The following is a 17,302-nucleotide window of genomic DNA, read 5'->3' as shown; positions in this document are numbered from 1 at the left end:
GAGAAAATGAACAGATTTCTGGTAGGAATAGGTAATTCACACAAAATTGGTATTATCACTTTGGAGACCAGTTTGGCAAATGTGAAATAAAGTTAACGATGGCCATACATTATGATCTAGCACTTCCACTTCCAAGTAGGTCCTGTGGAGAATCTCTCACAAAAGGGCGGGACAAGACATGAATGTGTTCATTGCAGCACTGCATGCAGTAATACCAAGTGTGAAATACCTACTTCTCTTCCACAGGGGAATGGAAAAATAGACTGGATTTTATTCCTATAGTAGATTATACTTCAGCATTCATCTAATAATAGTGCTATCTATATCAGCATGGATAAATCTCGACATGAGGTTGAGTGGAAACTCTGAGTTCCAAAAGGATGTGAATTATATAATACAATTTATATACAAATTCAAAACAATAATATATATTCTTTATGGATACATGCATATAAAGGAAAGGTATAAAACATGCATTTATGCATGATAACAATGCACATCAACTTCAGTCCTTACCTTTAGAAGGGTGAACGTGAGGGAGAATGGGGCTTTATGTCTGTGGTAATTGGTTCTTTAGAAAAACATCCAGAGCTTTAGGGGGATAAAAGTTTAATTTCTGTGATAGAGACCATAGGTATGTGTTAAATTATTTTTTGTACTTCTCTGGTATTTGAAGTGTTTTAAAATATATTTTAAACGTGAAGTAAAAAATAATTGCAACTATGTGATAATTTTTTCTTTTTTTTTTTCCCCTGACTTTGTTGTTTATTTTTTATTTTTGCCATCCCAAAGGAACAAGTATTTAGCCCCCTGTGATCTCTCAGGGAATCTTTGGGTAAAAGGCAGTAGTAGAACTGAGAAAACAAAGGAGCTTACTTGAGCAAAGAGTAAAAGAATGACTTTCCATAGGAGAAGGAACAGCACTTAAAAATCATGGAGGCAAGAAAAGGAACATACATCTCATAAACTGAATAAATGCAAGTAATTGAGTATAACTGGAAGCAAAGAAAGGGCATGGAGGAGTAGTGAGTGCGATCAGACTGTAAATTTAGACAGGGCCCAGATGATGAAAATCATGATGTGTGCACATATGTTTGGATTTAATTCTGTGGATCAGTGGTTCCCAATTCAGGTTGATCAACAGAATTAACTGGATCCGATTCCAGACTTACTGAACTAGCGTTTCTTAGAATAGAGATCAGGCCACTCTTCTTTAAAAGTCTCTGCCACATCTATTCTCTTATTTCATTCTAACAACCCTGCTCCCCATCTGTGTAGTGGAGAATTGCAGTCCAAAGTAGAATTAGGCAAGTTTATCAGGTAGTTTCTGACATACCTGTGTTCAGAATTCAGCTCCTCTCCCATGAAGTCATGCTGTCTGCTCTGCCCCGTCTGGCTGAGGCAAATGAAAAAGAGCCACAGGAAAAATATTTTCTTTAATTCTGAGATGGTTGCTCTGGAGGCTTTTTCTCCCAGTCCCTCTGGATTTTTATGAGATGAAAGCCTCTGTTATAAAATTAAGTTAAATTTCAAAAGTAAATGATTTGCAATTGGGACCTGCTCATCATTGACAACCATAGGAGCTCTGGAAGGAGTTTTGGCAGTGTGACCTGATAAGCTTTGTATTTTGTATAGTGGAGGAGGGAGCAGGGGCAAAGAGTGGTAGCAATATTCCAGGTAAGAAATGATGTCGGGGGGCCAACCCAGTGGCACAGCAATTAAGTTCACACATTCTGCTTTGGTGGCCCAGGGTTTGCCAGTTCAGATCCTGGGTGCAGACCTATGCACCGCTTGTCAAGCCATGCTATGGCAGGCATCCTATATATAAAGTAGAGGAAGATGGGCACAGCTGTTAGCTCAGGGCCAGTCTTCCTCAGCAAAAAGAGGAGGATTGGCACAGATGTTAGCTCAGGGCTAATCTTCCTAAAGAAAAAGAAATGATGTCAGTCCTTACTAAAGCTCAGGCTATAGGAAGTGATAGACTTAAGAGAAAATTAGAAGGCAGTATGTAAGAAGTATGTCTGTGAATGGATTTTCATTTTTAATGAGCTTGTAGATTGGTCAAGGAAAGGAAGAAAGCCTGAGAAGTGGGAGAGAGATGAATTCTACATGATACATGCATATTGAATCTTTATAGATGAAGACTTCAGTAGTTTTGATTGTCAGTATATTTCTAGTCTCAGTCACAGAAAATGTTTGTGATAACTAATCAATAACCTGATTTTATTTTTCTTTAATTTTTGGTAATATTCTCCCACCCAAATTATTTTATGGTTCTTTCTGTGGGTTTAAGGTCACATGCTGTCTTACCATCTAGCAGTTTTTGTTTTCAAAGAGAGCCAGTGGACTCTGACCAGCACTAGGAAAAGAGTTAGTGGAGAGTTCTATCTTATGTTCCATTATTGACCTTTTGATGTGCTATAACTTAGTAGACTGTTTTGGAGTTTAACTGTTTGCTATCAAGTTAATAGAAGCTTTTCCCTAGAAAATATAAACTCTCATGAATAGAATACCATTATAGAATAAGGCCTGATTCATAAGCATTTCCTAATAGAGATGAATCATAGGAGTCTTGTTTTCCTACCCATAGGGCAAAAGTTGGATTGTTAAAAGAAGCTATGAAGATTTTCGGGTACTTGATAAACATCTTCATCTATGTATTTATGACCGACGATTCTCCCAGCTTGCAGAGCTTCCCCGTTCTGATGTCCTGAAGGACAGTCCAGAGGTGAGCATTTAATATTTTTCAGAAATAACCACTATATATAAATTGGCTGAAATTTTTGGCTGGATACTAAATAAAAGCTTATATTGAACACTCAGGATGATTCCTGGGATTATTATTTCATAACTAAAAAATTAGTAATATTGTGTAGGATGTTTGGAATTAAAGTAGATTGAGTATATAATTTTGTAAGAAGAACTCGTATAATTTATAAATGGGCAATATATATGAGCAGACCATTCCTCAAAGAGAATATAAAATATGGAAGCAAAAATATGGAAAACAATTGATGTCAGTAGTAATCAAAGAAATGCGTGTAAAAACAATGCTGTTTGCTTAGTTTATGATGGCAGGCTGTGTCAATGCACATACCTCCACTCCTGCCAAAAATGTCTGCTAAAAATATAAAAGATTTTAAGAAATTTTAAAAGGGAAGAGATTCTTTATAACATCAGAAAATAAAAAGAACCACTGGGGAATCAAAAATCATGAGAAATCTTTGAAAGGAGATAGGATAAGATTTATGGGGGTGATTGAAAATACAGTATAAAAAACACGTGTAAGAGGACTGCAAAAGATAGATAAACTGGCAATCTCAAATGTAAAAACTAAATAAACAAGCGGCTGGCCCCATGGTGTAGCGGTTAAGTTTTGTGCACTTCGCTTCAGCAGCCCGGGAGTGCAGGTTTGGATCCTGGGCACAGACCTACATGCTGTGGTGGCGACCTACATATAAAGTGGAGGAAGACTGGCACAGATGTCAGCTCAGGGCTAATCTTCCTCACCAAAAACAACAACAACAACAACAACAACAAAAAGCTGAATAAACAAAATAACTGAGAAGAGCAAGCAGGGGGCTTTCAGAAGCATGATCGCTATTGTCAGAGAGAAAGTGAAGCAGTCACATTCATGGAATGAGAGCAGATTTTTATAAAAATAAATAGAGATCTGAGCAATGAACAAATGATCATTTAAATTAATTTTAATAATGGGAAACCTGAATAGATGGACTATATACAAAATAGACACAGATAAAGAGACAGTAGTAAGCTGGAAGAGCAAGCTTTATAAGAATACAGCCCCCAAAGGGATAACAGGTTAAAATGTTGTAAGGGAACAGTTGAGTATCACAGAGAATAGATCCAGAAATTCCTTCTTCCCTCTCATAGGAGTTATAGGAGAGAGAGTTGATGGAAATAACTAAAAGTTAATATAAGAAAATTCCTTAAAGCTAAAGAAAGGCATGTTTTCAGATTAAATGGACCCTTTAAGTGCTAAATATAATGAATAAAAAGACACATCTAGAAAGATTGTAGTAAAATTTGAAAATGCTGAAATAGAAAGAAGACCCAAAAAGCTTACAGAGAGCAAAAAACAGATTTCTCAAACGAGCAAGAATTGTAATGGCCTTAGACTCCCTGGCAGCCACAATGGATGCTTGAAAACAGTGCAAAATATCTTCCGAGTCTTGAGGGGAAGCCATTTCAAATCTATAATTAATTCCAAGGCAATTAAGTAGGTGTGGCAAAGTAGAGACATCATCAGTCACGCAAGCACTGACAGTGCAGCAGAGTCTCAGGAATGTCTTAAACCACAGATTCTTACAGATTCTTTTGTATCATAGAAAATCTAGATGTCTCTCTGTCTCCCTTTCCCATCTCTGCCTATCCGTTACATTTCTCTTTCTCATATTGTCTCAGAACATGGCCACCACCAACAGGTCCCAGGTTTTTATCTCTTTTTAAGACAGCAGCCAGTTTGAGCTGAAATTTTGTATCACAATTCCTAATTCCTGCAGTAACCTTTGTTAGGCCAGTCACTGTTTGGTCCCATTCCTGGATCAATGATGTAGGATCATGAATGAGCAGGGCTGTCCCGCCACAGCTGAGTGCATGGAAGGTTGTAGCAGGTCTTGGAGAAGGAGTTTCAGAAAAGCAAGGGGAAGCTGGGCAGAAAAGCCAAGTATGTCTCTGCTATAATTATCTTTTTTACATGTTTAGTGCAGAAGTGGAAAGGGAAAGCAGTAAAATTAGAAGCTATAAAATAGTATAACCCCTGATGATGAGAGGCTAAAAGTTAAAGTTCTGCACAAGACAGGGAATTACTATGTAAGTGCCCATAGTTGCAGTTTGTGGAACTGCTAAGCCTCTGTGAAGAATCCTTTTATAACTATTAAAATGCCAACAAATCTGCAGGGTTTTTTTGCCAGAGAAAACCAATTTACACCAGTTCCTCTGACAGAGTGTAGTATCTTTACTGTGCGTTACCACTGAATTCTTTCTCTTTAACTCTAGTCGGTCACTCAGATGCTTATGGCTTACCTGTCCCGCCTTTCAGCTATTGCTGGCAACAAGATCAATTGTGGACCTGCCCTTACTTGGATGGAGGTATTATCTAATTCACCTCTTATTAAAGTTTATTTTTAAATTTTCTGCTTAAGACTTTAATAGTGATTTAATTTTGATAGCTATTGAGTTTCAGGAATCGAAGAAATGGAGTTTGTTCTCATCTTCTGGAAGGATAGATATGTGATACGTTAAACATTTTTCATCTCAAATATATCTTCCTTTGATAATCCAGGAAACTGCTTTTAATATATTTTATGAATGATGGTGACATCTGTAATTTTGATGTTTAATGTATTAAGGTATACATTTAGCAAGGTGTTGACTTAGTAATTGAAAATATTTTTCAGGTATTGATGATCAAGAGACAATTGACCTTTTACAGGGTCTGATCTAAGACTAAATCTTGAGTGATACAGTATTCAGTAAATGTGTTAGGTATTTCTCCTTAATTTGCATGTGTAGAGTTATATTACTCTATTCGCCCAGTGGAAATTGGGAAGAGAGAGTGGAAAGGACAAAGAATATAGAATGTAGAGCTAGGCCAACTTGCACTGAGATCTCGACTCTTCCATTATTGGCTGTGTGATCTTGGACAAATTATTTAATCTGTCATCAATTACATAGCCTCTTTCAGCTTTAGCATCTTCGTCCTTAAATGATAATAACTGTCTTTTAGAGTTATGAGAATTAAATTATAGCATATATGTTATATGCACAGCACAATGACTGTCATATATTAAGTACTGAATAAATGGTAGGTTGTGTTTTTGTAAAGATTCTTTGGGTTATAGTTTCTCTAAATCAGATTATATTATAGATAGTCAAAGAAACTTTTGCAAGTCCCATGTCTTTAGCCATCTCATAGTATGTTTTCTTTGTTACAGATTGATAATAAGGGAAATCACCTTCTAGTTCATGAGGAATCATCCATTAACACTCCTGCGGTCGGTGCTGCTCATGTTATCAAGAGGTACACTGCTCGGGCCCCTGATGAATTGACCTTAGAGGTAAATGACTAAATATGCTATGTGTAAACACAGTCCCTGCTACTTTTCCAACCTCATCTTTAATTTTTTTTTTTTTTTTGCAGTCATATGAAAAAATGTTTGACTTTCTTTTTTTTTTTTTTTCATCTTTAATTTTTTAAAATCATTTCCTTAATTAAAAGCACTGGGTTTTTCCATACCCCATTATTTTTCAGCCTTAGAATGCCATCTATTTTTATTTAAATGACTGTACTCATCCTTGAAAACTCAGCTTAAATGTCTCCTGTTTCTTCTGGGACGTCATCCTTGATCGTCTTCCCCCTCCTCCAGGCAGATGTATACCATAAAAAACCCTGGACTGATGTCATTCTGAACTGTTCTCATGGCATATCTTTGTCATATCACTTATTACATTCAATTATAATTGTTTTCCTGTTTGTGAGCTTTTTTGTAAGTCAGGGCTCAGTCTTCTGTCATTGTGTTTTTAGTACCTGAAAATGATACCCAATGATGCTTTCTTCCTGTTGTGTGTTCAAAGATTGAGTTAAAAGTGAAAAGTGAAATGAGCATTTCTTGCTATCTAATGTTAAAGTAGGGGAATTATTTCTTCCTTTAATATTGGCTAATGACCGACAAAAAAAAATACTGACAGTAATTCAATTTAAGAAAAAACAATATCAATTTTTACTGTATAGTATTTGAACTATTCTCAAACTAAATTTTTAGGTTCTACACACAAAAGAATGTAGCTCTTGAAAGATGCCATGTCTGTTAGCAAACATAGCTTTGTGAAGATGATTCTTTTGTGACTTGAAAAATTAGTTGTGAATATACAAAGAAAAATTCTTAAAGCAATATTGTGTACATTACTGACATTGCTCTGAAATACTTAGCTGTGTTTTACCACAGAGATCATCACTTACTTTGATTGAAGAATATAACTTCCATTAAATATATTACTAAAAACTATTGTGATTTTTATATGTGTGATTTTGTAAAAGTTTGTGTAAACTTCTCTCTTTTAGAGTGAAGAAAAGTAAGCTATTTAGTGGAAATGTTATATTGTACCATCTATTGAAAGAAGTATAGTTGTCATCAAATTTTACATTTTCTAAGAATAACCCAGCAACGGTAGACATCTTAGGCCTTTCCTATATGACTAAATAAGGTATGTCAAGTGCTCAACACAGTGACTGGCGCAGGGTAAGTGCCCACTAAGTGTGGGATGAATAGAAGCTGTTGCTGTTCTAAATATGAGTATTTAAAACTGTCTTTTATAAGTGAATCTGATCACTTTTAGTAATAGCAGTAACAGTGTTCTAACAGAAGCAACGGTGATGGTATGATGCCCAGCATTCACCAATCTTATGCTATAAACCCGGCTTCCTGAAGTCACTCCACGTGTTAGTTGCATCAGTCTTTGTGCTGCTCAACTTTTGTAGACCTCTCCTTAACAAGTGGTTAAGATTGTTAAATTCTTTACAGAAGGAAGTGTTATGTCTTCCCAGAAATAATTAGCCAGAGAATAAGATAGTATTTACTTTTTTGTTATAGTTCAGATTTATATTCTAGACAGTAAAAATTGGTTTAAAATTTGGCTAAAAACATTTCACTTAACATTTTTTTCTCCTAGGTGGGAGACATTGTTTCTGTTATTGACATGCCCCCCAAAGTGTTAAGCACATGGTGGAGAGGCAAGCACGGATTTCAGGTAGGCCACAGGGAAGGAGGTGAGAAAAGTGCAAAGAACAGTTTTGCTTCCGTCGCACTTTCTTAATTGGAGAGTTCCACCTAAAATCCCTCTAGTCCTTCTCAACTTTTTATTTATTTATTTATTGAGGTCATATTGGTTTATAACATTGTATAAATTTCAGGTGCACATCATTATATTTCGACTTCTGTATATACGTTGTGTTCCCCACCAGCAGTCTAATTGCCATTTGTCACCATACAAATGTCTGCCTTTCACTCTGCCCCAACCCCTTCTCATCTGGGAAGCACCAGTCTGTTCTTTGTATCTGTTTGTTGCTGTTGTTTTATCTTCCACATATGAGTGAAATCATATGGAATTTGTCTTTCTCCATCTGACTTATTTTGTTGAGCATAATACCCTCCAGGAACATCCATGTTGTTGCAAACGGCAAGATTTCATCTTTTTTTATGGTTGCTTAGTAGTCCACTGTGTGTGTGTGTTTGTGAAATGTTCTTTATCCATTCATCTTTCAGTGGGGAATTTAGGTTGTTACCAAGTCTTGGCTGTTGTGAATAATGCTGCAGTGAACATAGGGGTACATGTTTCTTTTTGAATTAGTATTTTCATGTTCTTTGGATAAATACTCAAAAGTGAAATATCTGGATCATATGGTAGTTCTGTTTTTAATTTTTTGAGGAATCTCCATACTGTTTTCAGTAGATGCTGTATCAATCTGTGTTCCCACCAGCAGTGTATGAGGGTTCTCTTTTCTCCACATCCTCTCCAACTCTTGTTATTTCTTGTCTTTTTGGTAATAGCCATTTTGATAGGCATGAGCTGATTGATATCTCCTGGTGGTTTTGATTTGCATTTCCCTTATAATTTGTGATGTTGAACATCTTTTCACATGCATGTTGGCCATCTGTATGTCTTCTTTGGAACAATGTCTGTTCAGATCCTCTGCCCATTTTTTGATCAGATTGTTTTTTTTTGTTTGTTTGTTTGGGTGTATGAGTTCTTTATATGTTTTGGCTATTAAACTCGTATCAGATATATGATTTGCAAATATCTTGTCTCAGTTGTTAGGTTGTGTCTTTGTTTTGTTGATGATTTTCTTTGCTGTGCATGAGCTTCTTAGTTTGATGTAGTCTCATTTGTTTATTTTTTCTTTTGTTTCCCTTGCCTGAGGAAACATGCTATTCAAAAAGATCCTGCTAATTCTGATGTCAAAGAGTATACTGATGCCTGTATTTTCTACTAGGAATTTTATGATTCAGGTCTTATAGTCAAGTCTTTAATCCATTTTGCATTAATTTTTGTGTATGGTATAAGATAATGGTCTACTTTCATTTTGCATTTGGCTATCCGGTTTTCCAAACACCATTTACTGAGGAGATTTTCCTTTCTCCATTGTATTTTCCTTACTCCTTTGTCAAAAATTAGCTGTCCATGAATGTGTAGATTTATTTCTGGGCTTTCAGTTCTGTTCCATTGATCTGTATGTCTGTTTTTCTGCCAGTATCATGCTGCTTTGATTACTACAGCTTTGTAGAATACTTTGAAATGAGGGAGTGTGATTCCTCCAGCTTTGTTCTTTTTTCTCAGGATTGCTTTGGCTATTTGGGGACTTGTGTTGCTCCATATAAATTTTAGGATTCTTTTTTTCTATTTTCGTGAAAAATGTTGTTGGGTCATTGATAGTGATTGCATTGAATCTGTAGATTGCTTTAAGTAGTATGGACATTTTGACTATGCTAATTCTTCCAATCCATGAGCACAGAATATCTTACCGTTTTTTTGTGTCTGCTTCAATTTCTTTCAACAATGTTTTATCATTTTTAGCGTACAGATCTTTCACTTCCTTGATTAAATTTATTACTAGGCATTTTATTCTTTTCCTTGTGATTCTAAATAGGCTTGTGTTTTGTTTTTTTGAGGCAGCTTAGCCCTGAGCTAACATCTGCCACCAGTCCTTCTCTACTTTATATGTGGGACACCTGCCACAGCATGGCTTGACAAGTGGTGCATAAGTCCGCACCCGGGATCTGAACTGGTGAACCCCAGGCTGCCAAAGCAGAACATGTGAACTTAACCACTGCACCACTGGGCCAGCCCAGGATTGTGTTTTTGATATCTCTTTCTGCTATTTTGTTGTTAATGCATAGAAACACAACTGATTTGTATATGTTGATTTTGTACCCTGCAACTTTACTGTATTGGTTTACTATTTCTAATAGTTTCTTGGTGGATTCTTTAGGGTTTTCTATATATAAAATTGTGTCATCTGCAAATTTTACTTCTTCCTTTCCAACTTGGTTACCTTCTACTTCATTTTCTTGCTTAATTGCTCTGGCTAAAACTTCCAATACTGTGTTGAATAGGAGTGGCAAAAGTGGGCATCCTTGTCTTCTTCCTGTTCTTAGAGGGATAGCTTTCAGTTTTTCACCATTGAGTATGATGTTAGCTGTGGTTTTGTCATATATGGCCTTTGTTATGTTGAAGTACACTCCTTCTATACCTATTTTATTCAGAGTTTTTATCATAAATGGATGCTGAATCTTGAATACTTTCTCTGCATCAGTTGAATTGATCATGTGATTTTTCGTCTTCATTTTGTTTATGTGGTGTATCACATTGATTTGCAGATGTTGAAGCATCCTTGCATTCCTGGAATAATTCACACTTGATTGAGGTGTATGATCCATAATATATTGTTGTATTTGATTTGCTGATGTTTTGTTGATGATTTTTCCATCTATGTTATCAGTGATATTGGCCTTTAATTTTCTTTTTTTTGTTGTCTTTGTTTGGTTTTGGTATCAGAGTAATGTTAGTCTTGTAAAATGAGTTAGGAAGAGTCCCCTCCTCTTCAGTGTTTTGGAAGAATTTCAGAAGGATAGGTGTTAAATCTCTTTAAATGTTTGGTAGAAATCACTAAGGGAGCTGTCTGGTCCTCGCCTTTTGTTTTTTGGGAGGTTTTTGATTACTACTTCAGTCTCTTTACTAGTGATCAGTCTATTCAGATTCTCTATTTCTTCTTGATTCAGTTTTGGAGAGTTGTATAATTCTAGGAATTTATCTATTTCTTCTAGATTATTCAATTTGTTGACGTATAGCTTTTCATAGTATTCTCTTAGAACCCTTTGTATTTCTGTGGTATCCATTGTAATTTCTCCTCTTTTATTTCTGGTTTTATTTATTTTAGTTTTCTCTATTTTTTTCTTGGTGAGTCAAGCTAAAGGTTTGTCAATTTTGTTTATCTTTTCACAGAACCAGCTTTTAGTTTCATTGATCTTTTCTGTTGTCTTTTTACTATCTATTTAATTTCTTTCTGCTCTGGTTTCTATTATTTCCTTCCTTCTACTGAGTTTTGGTTGCATTTGTTCTTCTTTTTCCAGTTCCTTTTGGTGTAATGTTAGATTGTTTATTTGAGATCTTTCTTGTTTTGGGGGTAGGCCTGTATTGCTATAAACTTCCCTCTTCAGCACCATTTTTACTGCATCCCATAGATTTTGGTATGTCTTATTTTCATTTTCATTTGTCTCCAGGTATTTTTTTTTTCTCTCCTTTGATTTCTTCATTGGCACAGTAGTTGTCTGGTAGCATTTTGTTTAATCTCCACATATTTGTGACTTTTCGAGTTTTCTTCTTGTAGTTGATTTCCAGTTTCATACCATTGTGGTTGGAACAGACTCTTGATATTATTTCAGTCTTCTTAAATTTATTGAGACCTATTTTGTGGCCTAACACGTGGTCTGTCTTGGAGAGTGTTCCATGTGTGTTTGAAAAGGATGAGTATACTGCTGATTTTGAATGATATGGTCTGTGTATATATATATATTAAATCCATCTGGTCTAATGTGTTGTTTAAGGTCAGTGTTTCCTTATTGATCTTCTGTCTGGATGATCTATCCATTGATGTAAGTGGGGTGTTAAGGTCTCCTACTATTATTGTGTTACTGTCAATTTCTCCTCTTATGTCTGTTGAAACTTGCTTTATGTATTTAGGTGCATAGGTAGTATTTGAGTACATACATGTTTATAAGTGTTAAATCCTTTTGTTGAATTATTCCCTTTGTCATTAGATAATGCTCTTCTTTGCCTTTGTTACATCTTTGTTTTAAAGTCTATTTTGTCTGATATAAGTATTGTTACCTCAGCTTTTTTTTCATTTCCATTTGCATGGAATATCTTTTTCTGTCCCTTCACTTTCAGTTAGTGAGTGTCTTTAGGTCTGACGTTTGTCTCTTGTATACAACATAGATGGCTCTTGGTTTTTATCCATTTAGCCACCCTATGTCTTTTGTTAGGAGCATTGAATCCATGTGCTTTTAAAGTAATTATTGATAAGTATGTACTTATTGCTATTTGTTACGTTTTTCTGGATGTTTTCATAGTTCTACTCTATTTCTTTCTTTTTCTCTTGTTCTCTTGTGATCTGATGACAATTTGTGTATCTCTTAACATCATATTGTAGATATAGATGATTTTAGTAATTTTGTCTTTTTACTTTTATACTAACTTTATAGATGGTTGATCCACTACTTTTACTATATATTTACCTTTACCAGTGATATTTGTTTTTGATAATTTTATTATTTCTATTAGTGTCCTTTTGTACTTAAAGAAGTTCTTTGAAAATTTCTTGTAACATCTGTTCGGTATTGATGAATTCCTTTAGTTTTATCTTGTCTGGAAAACTCTTTATCTCTCCTTCCGTTGTGAATGGTAAGTTTGCCAAGTAGAGTGTTCTTGGTTGTAGATTTTTTTCTTTTCAGCACTTTTAAGTATATCGTGCCTCTCCCTTCAAGCCTGTAAGTCATCAGCTGAGAGCCTTACAGGGTTTCCCTTGTTGCTTTTCTCTTGAAACTTTTAAAATTCTCTTTTTATCTTTATTTCTTGACATTTTAGCTGTAATGTGTCTTGGTGTGGGCCTCTTTGGGTTCATTTTGTTTGGTACTCTTTATGCCTCCTGTACCTGGGTGTTTATTTCCTTCCCCAGGTTAGGGAAGTTTTCAGCTATTATTTCTTCAAATAAATTCTCTGCCCCTTTGTCTCTTGTTTTCCTTTTGGGACACCTATAATGTCAATATAGTATGCTTGATGTTTTCTCAGAGGTCCCTTAAATTGTCCCCATTTTCCACTCAGTTTGGGTGATTTTTCTCTACTCTGTCGTTTGGGTCGCTGATCCATTCTTCTGTGTCATCTGCTCTGCTGTTGATTCCCTCTAGTGAATCTTTTCATTTCAGTTGTTAGATTCTTCAGTTCTTATTGATTCTTTTTTATATTTTCTAGTTCTTTGTTGAAGTTCTCACTGTGTTAATCAGTTCTTGTCCCGAGTTCAGCGAGCGTTCTTATGACTGTTACTTTGTATTCTTGATTAGTTAGATTGTTTATCTCTGTTTGATTCAGTTCTTTTTCTGGGGATTTGTCCTGTTCTTTTATTTGGAGCCTATTCCTCTGTTTCCTCATTTTTTCTACCAATCTGTACTTATCTCTATGTATTAGGTACATCAGCTACATTTCCCAATCTTGGAAATGTGGCCTTATATGGAAGATATCTTATGGGGCCCAGAAGCATGCTCCACTCTCATTGCTTGTGCCAAATGCTCCATGGCTGTCCCCTGTGTGTGCTGCTATTGCCGCGAGGGTAGGTAGAGTAGGCTCCTAATGTTTCTGGATATGGAGTCTAGAGGCACACAACTGCTGTGAGCTCACTGGTGGGTGGGGCAGGACCCCAGTGTGGCTGGTTGCTAGGCCTTGGGGCACACAACTGCTGCAGGCCCCTGGTATGGCTGGCTGTGTGGCTTGCTGCTGCTGCTAGCTCATTGGTGGGTGGGCCAGGCCCCTGGTGCAGCTAGCTACAAAGCCTGCAACTTCTGCTAGCTCACCAGTGAGCAGACCAGATCCCCAATGCACCTGGGTGTGTGCCTGGTGTTCCAGCTGCTGCTAGCTCACTCTTGAGCAGGGTGAGCCTTTGGTGTGGCCTGTCTATGTAACCCAGCATTATGTAACTGCCTTGGGCATACTGGTGGGCGGGGCAGGCCCCTGGTGCAGAATGGCTATGCTTCCTGGCAGCATGCAACTGCCACAGGTGTGCTGGTGGGCAGGGAAGGTCTCCAGCACAGCAGCATACCACCATTTCAGGCATGTTGGTGGTCAGGGCAGATCCCTGTGTGGCTGGTTGCAAGGCCCTGCAGTACAAGTTTGCTGTGGGCTCACTGGTGATGGGGCTGGTCCCTGAGACTGGTTGCCTGTGCTGCCTGACTGGGCTCCTTTGCCTGGGTGGTGTAGTGTGCCGGGCAACCCCCTATGTTAACAGGCCTGAGGAAGGATTATAAAATGTGCTGGCCAGCGTCTGTGTTGGCACGGCTAAGCTAGGTCATAAAAATGGCTACTGGCAACATCTCAGTCCCTCAGGGGGAGTGGGCCCAGCTGCCTCTTGCTTCTCCAGGATGGGCTTTGAGTTTAATAATTGAGTCTCTTTCACCAGTGGACTATTCACTTTTCTATCTGGTGTTTTTATGCTGGTTTCTGGGTCGAGTTGGTTTGTGCATGGTCCCTTTAAGACCAGGTTTTCCTTTCTCTGAAGGTGTGTCGTTTTCCTGGGAATATTCTCCTTGATTTTCAAATCCAGGTGTTTTGGAGTCTCATCTCTCTTGTTCTGGATCTGAGCACTGTGATGCCTAATGTGCAGTTTGAATCCCTGGCCTCTCCAGGTGGAGCTCCGAATCTTTGAGATCCTTCCCGACCGTGAGGTGCCGCAGCTACGACATGTTTTTTGCCTCAGCAGGACCGTATCTCTGCCTCTTCCACCCCCCTGTGTTGTCCCTTGTTGTGGAGGTTCTTCTCATTTGATTTGCAGATCTCCCTCAGAGGAAACTGTTCCACGGTAGTTGTAGGTTTATTGTGTCCGTGGGAGGAGGCGAGTTCAGGATCCTCCTACACAACCATCTTCCAAAACCTCTCCTCAGCATTTTACTTCTGTGATGTAAAAATGGTAGCAGGTTTTCCTTTCTTTCATGTAACAAGTATTTATTGAATGTTGATTCTGTACAAGGTATGGATTTATCTTCATAACTGTTTTATTTAGTGTTATACAAATTACTTATTGCCTAAACAAACTAATTCTTTTAAAAGTTAGTATAAATTAACTAGTTAAAAACTAATTTATTGCCAAAACAGATTATTTAAAATGAAAACAGGTTTTTAAACTTCAAGGATTGATTTGTAGTTGATAATGAAGGTTTCTCCTATAGGAATGCCATTTTTCATCCTGATGGGTCTTGCAAAGGCAATCTTGTGTGTTTAGATAATGTTAGAGTATGCTTGTGAGAAGACAAGTTAATTTGGGAGTATGGGGGTGCCCATAGCACCAGGAGCAGGTCATTAAATGTCACTATCAAAAATTCATTTAAAAAGGAATCAGTACTTTAAGGAGAGAATCTGCTCGGTTCACTTTTCCTTGTTCCTGGACACTAGTACGGAACACCTCATGGTTTATCACAGGGCAAGGTGTGAATGGGAAGGCGTATTTAGCACCTGTTATGTGCCAAGTGTTGCTTGGCATCTTATACACGATGTTTTCTTTAATTTTCAGGAAGCTTGAAGGTAGTTATTAGTCCTCATTTTAGGGAGAGGAAACAGTTTTGAGAGGGTTAATAAACACCCAAGACGCCAAATCAGTAAGTGGTGGAATAGGGACTCAAGTTGAAGTCTGCTCCATCACATTGTCTGCAGAGCGTGATTTCTACATTTACTCTCATATTACATTTCTCCACGTCAGCTTTCTGCCCGATAGAAAGAAACATCTTTCTTTCCCAGCAAGAAATGTTGTAAAGATTAACCAGCTGTGGACTCCAAAGCATACAGATTTACTGGTGGAAACATTGCTGTCGCCGTGTGTTATGTTTTTATGTGATGTTTTATAGATCGTATCTGGGGAAAAACTCCTCTTCAGACTCTTTGTGATGTTCTCTGCCCTTGTTAGGCATTTTAAAATTGTGAGCATATTCCCCTGCTTTCCCAAATACTCTGTTGAGAGAGAAAGATAATCATAATTTATTCCATGCATATAACAACTGTAGATCAGATCCCTTTAATATCCAGATTTTTAAGTTGGAAATAACTGGAATAATGGCTTAGTCCATTGGTTTTCATAATTTTTTAAAACCCAGTGGAATTGTTAATCAAACAGGATCTTACACAGAATCTCAATCTGAGAAAAGGTAACAGTGGAGCTGCCCTAGTTAGTTTAAATTGGGCCCCCTGGGCCATGTGCTCCCAGAAAGCATGCTTAGTCGATCTCCCTTAGGCCTCTTGCAGCATCTCTGATGGTCCTTACTATAGCTGTGTATAAGCAGCACCACTAGAAAACCGCTAGTTTAGGTTACTAGTAAACCTTACTTTATGTAGTGGATATGTTACAGCATAGGCCATTTTATAATTTTATTTATTTGTTTGTTTATTTTGATGAGGAAGATTTGCCCTGAGCTAGTATCCATTACTAATCTTCCTGTTCTTTTGCTTGAGGAAGATTAGTCCTGAGCTAAATTCTGTGCCAGTTTTCCTTTGTTTTGCGTGTGGGATGCCTCCACAGCATGGCTGATGAGTAGAGTAGGGCCGTGCCCGGGTTATGAACCCATGAACCTGGGCTGCCAAAGCAGAGCATGCTGAACTTTAACCACTCGGCCATGGGGCTGGAACCCTGTAATTTTAATTTTTAAAAACCAGTTACTCTAAAAGTATTAGAGAAACTTGTTCTTATGAGAACTTTTTTTTTCCTTTTTTTTGTTTTGAGGCAGATTAGCCCTGAGCTAACATCTGCCACCAATCTTCCTCTTTTTGCTGAGGAAGACTGGCCCTGAGCTAACACCCATGCCCATCTTCCTCTACTTTATTTGTGGGATGCCTGCCACAGCATGGTTTGACAAGCAGTGTGTAGGTCCGGGCCCAGCGAACCCCGGGCCATGGAAGTGGAGTTGCGAACTTAACCGGTGCTCCACCAGGCTGGCCCCAACAACATTTTTTTTTTTTTTTTTTTTTACAGAAATTAGTTTATTGACCTGTTGTCAGTTTTTGATAAGGCATAATTCCTGATTGCTTTCCCCAGAGTATTTCAAACCTGAGTTACCAATTCCCTGACTGCTACTTTTTTTTTAATTGAGTTAATGATAGGTTACAATCTTGTGAAATTTCAGTTGTACATTATTGTCTGTCAGTCCTGTTGTAGGTGTACCCCTTCACCCTTTGTGCCCACCCTCCACCCCACCTTTCCCCTGGTAGCCACTAATCTGTTCTCTTTGTCCACATGTTTAAATTCCTCGTGTGAGTGGAGTCGTACAGAGATTGTCCTTCTCTATCTGGCTTATTTCACTTAACATAATTCCCTCAAGGTCCATCCATGTTGTTGCAAATGGGACGATTTTGTTCTTTTTTTATGGCTGAGGAGTATTCCATTGTATATATATATACCACATCTTCTTTATCCAATCATCTGTTGATGGGCACTTAGGTTGCTTCCACGTCTTGGCTATTGTAAATAATGCTG

At 37.5% G+C, this 17,302-nt stretch overlaps 1 protein-coding gene across 8 annotated transcripts in view; it reads left to right on the top strand.

Moving 5' to 3' along the window:
* The window catches only part of ARHGAP32 (Rho GTPase activating protein 32), a 318,750-nt gene that overhangs the window by 213,709 nt on the left and 87,739 nt on the right, over positions 1 to 17,302 (top strand). For all 8 annotated transcript variants that reach the window (XM_070623424.1, XM_070623422.1, XM_070623423.1 and 5 more), the window contains 4 exons: positions 2,591 to 2,728; positions 5,020 to 5,112; positions 5,958 to 6,080; positions 7,693 to 7,770. In XM_070623424.1, the coding sequence (XP_070479525.1) occupies positions 2,591 to 2,728; positions 5,020 to 5,112; positions 5,958 to 6,080; positions 7,693 to 7,770 (432 nt within the window). The remainder of the gene's footprint in view (positions 1 to 2,590; positions 2,729 to 5,019; positions 5,113 to 5,957; positions 6,081 to 7,692; positions 7,771 to 17,302) is intronic.

The sequence above is a fragment of the Equus przewalskii genome, chromosome 6 (assembly GCF_037783145.1).
Source record: "Equus przewalskii isolate Varuska chromosome 6, EquPr2, whole genome shotgun sequence".
NCBI lineage: Eukaryota > Metazoa > Chordata > Mammalia > Perissodactyla > Equidae > Equus > Equus przewalskii.
This window is presented reverse-complemented; position numbering and strand designations above follow the sequence as displayed.